At 53.6% G+C, this 7,858-nt stretch overlaps 1 protein-coding gene across 1 annotated transcript; it reads left to right on the top strand.

Moving 5' to 3' along the window:
- The first annotated feature begins 1,031 nt into the window (after positions 1-1,031).
- On the top strand, positions 1,032-7,344 carry TOMM7 (translocase of outer mitochondrial membrane 7). The gene is made up of 3 exons (XM_052001032.1): positions 1,032-1,218; positions 2,993-3,041; positions 7,117-7,344. The coding sequence occupies exons 1-3, from the start codon at positions 1,116-1,118 to the stop codon at positions 7,130-7,132; spliced, it is 168 nt and encodes a 55-aa protein (XP_051856992.1). The 5' UTR covers positions 1,032-1,115; the 3' UTR covers positions 7,133-7,344.
- Positions 7,345-7,858: the final 514 nt, after the last annotated feature.

Genomic DNA, 7,858 nt, shown 5'->3' with positions numbered 1-7,858 from the left:
AGAAAGACGCAGGCTTGACAAGGACGCCCGGGGCTTGCACACAGGAGGGGACTTACGAGTCTGGGGGCGAATCGTGAGTTTCCCTCCCTCTGGCTTCTGCCATTGGCCGGTGTGGGCGCCAGAGTCGGGTGGGGACGTTGATCAGCTGAGAATGGCGGCCAACTTGGAGCCCCGGGGGTGGGGGCCACTGCAGCGGGGTGGGGGCCACTGCAGCGGGGTGGGGAGGAGGCTGGGATCCGGGGGCTGAAGCTGGGGGAAGATGAGGGGCTCTGGGATGTTGTGAGAGGTGGGAGGGGGGCGGGGCAGAAGCACTAGTTTAAGAAGTGATGGGAGAGGGTGGCCCCTCCCTGCGACGCTCCCAAAGGCCGTCTGGATGGGGGATGGGTCGGTTCCGTTGCCCCAGTAGCAGATACATTGTAGCCGTTAGCGGACACATTGTACCCGTCGGCAGAGACATTGTAGCCGTTCGCAGATAGATACATTGTAGCCGAGCCTGAAACTGATTGCGCCCAGGGGATCGGCCCGACGGGGAACGTCTGGGATGACTAGCTCATAAGCATTTATTAGGCACCACTGTTTTGCCAGGGGCTGGAGATACAAAGAAGGGTGGGCTCCCCTCCTGGAGGAAGTCACGCAGGGGGCGGCAGGTTGCAGCAGAAATTTCCAAAGTGAGGTAGGGGATAGGACACATGGGCCCCGAGGGTCCCCTCTCAGGGCTTCCCCTGCCTGGGAGGGTCAGGGCCAGAACTTGCACTGAGATATCCTCGAGTTCCCACAAGTCTGTTGTGTGACCCCCTAGGAAAACCGCGTGACTTCTCTGGACCTGTCGCCCTGCCAGGAAATGGGGAGGAGAAAGGAAGCTCTGAATTCCATGCCCCGCCCCGTAACTCCACAAAGACCTCAGTATGCCCATCTGTGAAATGGGAGCTGCGAGGGAAAGAAGAGGGAATTACGACGTCCTGAAGCCGCTCGCGACCCCTGAGTCGTAAAGCGCGGCGTCCTGGCGCCGGCGGCGATACTGCGCCTGCGCGGGCGTGCGCACTTTCCGGCCGAGGCGTGCGGAGGAGGCCGCGGGAGTCCGAGCTGCTGGGGGCACCGCCATCGCCGCCGTCACCATGGTGAAGCTGAGCAAAGAGTCCAAGCAACGGCTACAGCAGCTCTTCCGGGGCGGCCAGTTCGCCATCCGCTGGGGCTTCATCCCCCTCGTGCTGTACCTGGGTTAGTGCGGCGGCGACAGCGGCGGGCAGAGGGGACGCGCGCACGGGGGGCGGAGGGGGGGATGTAGGACAGTCGGGGACGTGCACGCAGTGGGAGCGTGGTGACGTCATCACCTCTGGGCCCCAGAGGAGGGTCGAGGCTCGTGCATTAGTTAAGTGCCTACTGTAAGAAAGGACACAAAATGGACACTGGCCCCGCCCCACCTCTCCCTTCCATAGGAACACACTACACTGCGCGCTGACCCCCTGCAAGGGCCCCGTGCATAAGCCAGCTTTGGCCAACTTACGTGAAAAGCGACTCGCATTTATTAGGCGCCTACGGTGTGCTAAGCCAAACCCAGAGCGGAGGCACCTTGCAGAACCCTGAGAGATGGGCGCCTAAATAACCTACCCGGCCCGCGCCGTCAGTGTCCCATTGTACAGATGGGCAGGTCGAGGTCCCACAGCCACACAATGCTGGTCTTTTGCTCCTGAGCCTCTGGGCTGTGCCCAGCAGCCGGGGTCCCTGGGGGGGGATTAGATTGAATGGAATTGGTTCTCGTGCCTCAGTTTCCACATCTGTAAAATGAGGGGCAGAAACCTAGGGTTGTTCCAGACCCCTGTCAGGCTTCCCTCTCTTTCAGAGAGTTGGTCTCCCTGAGGCTGGCCGCCTGCTCTGGGGGGCCCCGGCCTGCGGAGCCCCCAGGCTGCCCTGGGCCCCCCTCCTGGGGCCCCCTTAAGGATGCTGGTTGGATTTCTTCTGCCTCTCCTGGTCGGGAGCCCTCCCCCGATTAAAATAACAAAGCAGCCCCGCTTTGTGGAGGCAAGGCCTAACCCGGGCTGCTTGGGGGGCCTGCTGTGGCCCCCTCCCCCGCCCCTGCCCGGGCTTGCCTTGGGCTTCAGCTTTGCGGGAGGTTTGATTAACAGGAGCCGCAGCCCCCGGGTGTGAACTCGGAGAAAGGGTTTGGTGCCTGTGACCCCCGCCGGGCCTGCCCCATCTGCCTCCCGGTGCTGCCCTCATTATCGCGGCAGACCCCCGCGGGCCCCTCCCGGCCCGGCCGCAGGCCTTTGTGTCTGGAGCCTTTGGGGGCCTCGCTGGGGGAGCGGGCCGGATCACCCCGAGTCACTGCCGGGGCTTCCCTCGCTTCCCCGTTAGTTCTTCCATGAGGTCCCAGCGTCTCTGCTCCCCTGTCACACTCCCCTGTCACTGCCGAGACTCCCCCCTTCTCTGCCCCCTCTCTCATCCAAGGCAGCATTTTTCATAGGTTCATCATTTTTCTTGCCCCTTTGGGTTAGTTTGCGGAGCTTTTATTTCCTGTTGGGGAAACGAGAGAGGAGACTGCTTCCGGGGGCTCCTGACAGAGCCCCGAGGGGGGCGCACAGAGCAGAGAGATTTTGGCCACCGTCTAGTCCCAAAAAGTAGACTTTGTGTAGATGGGGCTCCTGACCGGCCCTGAGTTCTCCGGCTGGGCTGGACCCTTTCTGGGCTTCCTAAGGTCAGAACTGTTTTCATCATGGTACTGTGACCTTTCAGTTTCTGATTTGGCAAATAGGGAGCTCTAACCATGTCCACAGAAGCCTTTTGGGGGTCCCCAGCTTTTAAACAGAAAGTTTTGGAAAACAGCTGGTGTGGGGCGGCCTCGCGGTGCAGTCTTGGTTGCCTGGAGCGTGGGGCGGGTGAAGTATTCTCCCCGGTCACATGGGAGACCCCCGTGTCGGGGGCGGACCTGGCCTCCCTCAGACCCCTTTGTTGTCACTATGACTTTCCTTCTCATGTGGACTTTTTTTCTTTTTAGGCTTCAGGAGAGGTGCGGACCCCGGAATGCCCGAGCCAACGGTTTTGAGGTACAGTATTTGCACATTCACACGTCGAATTGTAGAAGATTAAAAAGCTGACACAGGAAAAAAAGCCCCCCAACAAACCGGGGGGGGGGGGGAGGTGCTGAAACTAAGTTCACATGAGCTGACCTCCCTCTGGCCCGAGGAGCTCCCCGGGTGGCCCTGGGCCGGCGTGGAGAACAATGGCCGAGCCTGAGAGGGTCGGGAGCAGGAGATGCTGCCCGCTTCTCCCTCTGCAGCCCCCTTCCCCGGGAACCCTCCTTGCGATGTCGGGGGCCGTGGGCTCAGTCCTGTCCCCTCGATGGAGGAGGATTTCCTGGTGTCCCACGGCTGCCTCTGACACACGCCACGCCCATTTGCACACACGAGCACACTTGCTCTCTGGGAGCACCAGAGAACTTTTTTTAGGAACAGATTTTTATGGAACCTTTATTGGTGGCCCCCAGACTCTCCCCTGTAACTCTCCCTTTCTCCTTTCCTTGAGAGTCAGCCCAGTGACGCCTTTTTAACTTTTTTTTAAAGATGAAGTAAAAGAAATGAAAATGCCAGAAAATCGATCATCGCATTGATGAGCGCCCTTCTAAGGATCAAACCGGGTCGCCTTTCTGGCAGTGTGGCCTCCTTTAATTTGCTCTGCAAGGGCAGGGAACCCCTGGATGTGCTTAAGCTTCTTTCCAGCCCCCGGGGGTTTGTGACTTTCTCCAGTGAGAAGCATGGGGACCGTTGCTCCCCACTTTCCTCGTGGAGGGGTCTCCCGGGGGGTGGGAGCTCAATGTTTGCCCCCCCTGCACATTTCTTCTGGGTGACCTGCACATTTATGTGCACGTGACCTCTGACTTCTTAGAGATCATGAGCCCCACCTGGCCGATTTCACAGATGAGTTGAAGTGGTCGGCATCCCCCAGGAGTCCCCTGACTCCCTCCTGGCCAAGCTTTCTTTAGATTCCCTTTGTTTTGAAGCCCAGAAATTCGAAAGGGTCTGACCCCCTTCGCCCTCGGACTCTTGCAGTCTTGTGGTCTCCACACCGCCCCCCTTTCCGGTCCCTGTCACTCCTGGGATAAAACGGAAGCCCCTGGACCTGGCCTTGGGGCCCGGCCGCCGGCCCCTCACCCCCTGTCGTGTGCGGACCCCTCCCCGAAGCCTTTGCCCCAGCCATTTTTTCTCGGACATGCCTTCTGCTTCTCCCACACAATCACAAGCATCTCCTTGATTGATGCTTTGAGGTCCGGGTCACACGCGAACGTGCTCGGAGCGGCCAGTGTCAGTGGCCGCAGAGCCTCTGCGAGCCCCCCCGGCCCCGACTCCCCCCCCGGCCCCGGGCCCCCCTCCGGCTCAGCCGCCCCGGGAGAGAAGGGAGCGAGCCCGAGTGGCCGCTGCTTCACACCACTGAGAGGTGACAGGAGCCCCGTCTGTGCACATCTGCGGACTCATTTACTTAGAAGAAAGTGCCCGGGCGAGCACAGTGGTGGTCTTTGTGTTAATACGGACTTGTGAGCTTTTGTTTGCTCCTGGCCGCGGCCCGCCGGGCTTGGTCGCTCGGGGGCCTGCCTGGGCACGGATCTGCCCCTCAATGGAGAGGCGGCGTGGGGGTGGGCCCCAAAGTCCCCCGGGACGCCCGGCTGCCGGGGCCCCCGCGGCTCCTCGAAGGCTCTCGGGCTCTCCAGAGTTTGCGGCTCTTCTGGCCACGGGCTATTCCTGCATTTGGGGGAGGAGAGGACCGCCGAACACTAAGCCAGGAAAATAATTGATTTCCTCCTCTTCCCCGGCCTCATGTTTTTGTTAAAATTCACTCGATGCTCCGCCTGAGCCTCATGCCTAATTAACAATTAGCTGTTAATAATTCAGTCTGCTTCTCTCCTCTCTGGGTGAGATCTGTGCGGCCGGCCTTGCCCGGGCTCTGCCTCCGTGAGCCCGGTTGGCCGGGAGAGCCCGGGCTCCGGACCGGGACGGGCCTCCCCCCGTGCTCGGGTCTCCTGCTCGGCTGCCCCTCCGCGGGGTCCCCGAACAAGTTTTCTGATGCTCTGAGCAGCTGAGGCTTAAGGGGAAGGGGCAAAGCTCAAGCCCTTGGCCAGTTGCCCTTCTGGTCACTCCCGGGGTTGGTAACATTTCATTTTTAAGGAGATGTTCCGGGAGAGGGGAGCACTTACTCTAAATGCATAAATGTCTGCGTGGGGAATTTCTGGGAACCTTCAGGGGGAAGGTTTGGTCTGGGGTATGAGGGAGCCTCAGAGGCTTTGCTCCCCGGGCTGAGCTTGGCAGGTGATGGGGATGGTTTTGTCATTTGGGACCACTTGGCTTATTTGCCGTTGCCTTCAGGATGGACGACGGAATCCGTTTACTTTTTATTTTGATAACTAAGGGATTGTTAAGAATGAAAGTGAACTTGATTGCCTTCCTAGGTAAAAATACTTAACCTGAAGAATAATCTTAACAAGTCTTCATTGTGTGTGTTTGTAAAGCTGTTCACTGAGCTTTATCTTGGTTTTGAAGCTTGACAGCTATTAGGAGGAGACCTTAATACATGTGAAAAAATAAGGGAAGTAAAGTATGCAAAATTACTTGGGGATTTTTAAGGGGGTTTTAATACCATTTACAAATGAAAATAGAAATAAGATTAGTTGTCTCCAGGTACCAGCAAAATCCCTTTTTAATAAACTCCACAGGACATCAGAGCAGTGGGTTGTATCTCATTAAACTGAACATAGTGTTAGAAATCACATTTTCAGGCTGCAGGACGAAGAACCTTCCCCCTTCTGTTCTCTTCCCCCTCCCCCCCAAGCTCTGATCTTCTTCTTTGTTTAGTATTCATGGATGGTTTAAGACTTTAGATTTTATTTCTTCAAGTGTCTGTGGGAGCTGCGACAGGTCAGTGCTGCTTAATGGCAGGACAAAAGAATTTTAACTGGTTCATTTAAGTTCTATTCTGATACCTAAATACACTTAGGGCCTCTACTTATTGAGAATGACTGGAATTGGAGACCGAACCTTGAGAAATGGCCCGCTTTTACTGCCCTGTTTTTACCACATAAATAAAGTTTTCTTTCTGTAGCTCATCCTGGGGACATGAAAATAATTTTCTGAGTCAGAATAGTGTGGTTTTTTTTGTAAAGAAATTTTAATTCTATATGGGCTGTTAATATCACCTCATAGATTTTATAAAAGGATTTTTAAAAAAAGAAAAATAATCTTAGTGAGGCCATCTGTGTCAGGAGAATTTTATAATTATCTGGTGAGGGTACAGGTGGTATAACAAAATAGAGGTGACAGTTTGATTTTTATATTTCAAAATCTTATCAGAGGCTGATTTGGTCAGTGTTGGGAATGGCTCGGTGGCTGCTGGGGTGGCAGCCGGGCTGCGGTGAAGGCGAGCCCGAGCCCGTCCTCGGAGAAGCTTGATGAGAAGTGATTGAGAGCAATTGGCCATTAGGGCCGGGGCTCTCTGCGAGGGTGCTAATGACACTCTGAGGCCCTGTGTAATTTACTTTAGGGAGGGAGGCCCTTATTCTTTTAGCCTCAAGCTTGAAAAACAGAAATTGATTTGACCCCAGAGAAGTCTTCATTTAGATCTCGGCTCTCTAATTGGGGGTGTCATCTGTCCTTTGCGGGGTGTCAGACCTTTATTTGTGAGGAAGGGGAGGCCGTCCCCAAGCTGCTCAGCTGCAGACCGGCCGATCGGGGGCTCTGGAAGGATTCGATTAACTGATCAATCAACAAGTATTTATAGAGTGGCTACCGAGGTGCTCACGCTCCCCTGGCCGCCAGCCCCACGTGTGGGCACAGGCTCTTTGTCAGGGATGTGGGGCTGGGGGCGAGGGGGGCGGCGGTTTTTCTTTACCGTGGAGATGAAGTCAGAGTGGTTAAAGGACCTTTCTGTGGGCTGCGTCCTGTACCTGGGGCTTGGCCCTCAGCCAGGTCAGTCTGCTTTTTCCTAAACCAGATTTGATTTTACTCTTACTCGGTTTAAAGCAAAGCTCCTAGTTTTAATTAGTGAGTTTCATGACACTTTCAATAAACTAGCTTTAGAAACTTTCTTTTTGTTTGGATTTAATTTATTTTTTTTTCCTCTCCACAAACATTTTAGCTTACTTTGGGGATGAAAGACTATGTGAACATCTGGATTGGAAGTAATCAGTGGACAAGAGAAGCCCTGCCCGTGTACACTTTGACCAGAACAACGAAGAGAATGGGCCCTTGAAACTCCTTATTTGGATGCTCCCAGCTAGCTCTTCATGGCATATTTATGGCAAAATAGTTCTTTTAATTAATTCTTGGAGACAGAATGTATTGAAATAAATAACTTAAACCCTGATTTATTGTCAGTCTTTTAAAAAGTCAACATAATGAAATAAGGTATACATAAGATAAAAGATCTTTATGAATATTTGTTTAAAATGGGACATATAAAGCTCTATATAACATGTACATTTCTGATTATTAGCCTCAGAAATTCCCAAGTATAATATTAGGAGAAGACTTGGGACAAAAACTTATTTTTTTTTTTTTATTGCTCACTTTTCTTTTTTACATCACCAGGATTCCTCCAAATATCTTCTCCCCTGCTCCTTCCAGAGAATCAATCATCCTATATATCAAATTATATTTTTTAGAGAAGAAAAATCAGTAAAACAAATATATTTAAATATTGAAAAAATATGTGCACTCTTTCATAACTGTGAACTCTTATGCTCTGCAAAAAATACCAAGTGGGGGGTAGGTTAAACTTTTATTTTTCTTCCCAATTCCATGTAAAAACAATTTTAAACTTTTATTTTAAACTTTGAATCCCAAATTTTATTCCTCTTTCTTCCCTCCTCCCTGAGACA

This window comes from Antechinus flavipes, chromosome 5, assembly GCF_016432865.1.
Source record: "Antechinus flavipes isolate AdamAnt ecotype Samford, QLD, Australia chromosome 5, AdamAnt_v2, whole genome shotgun sequence".
Taxonomy (NCBI): Eukaryota; Metazoa; Chordata; class Mammalia; order Dasyuromorphia; family Dasyuridae; genus Antechinus; species Antechinus flavipes.
Note: the sequence above shows the minus strand (reverse complement) of the source record. Positions and strands in the feature narration are given on the sequence as shown.

Coding starts and splice junctions, on each gene's coding strand:
- TOMM7 (XM_052001032.1), top strand. CDS start 1,116: ATGGTGAAGCTGAGCAAAGAGTCCAAGCAACGGCTACAGCAGCTCTTC. Junction 1,219..2,992: donor CCCCCTCGTGCTGTACCTGG/GTTAGTGCGGCG, acceptor TTTTCTTTTTAG/GCTTCAGGAGAGGTGCGGAC.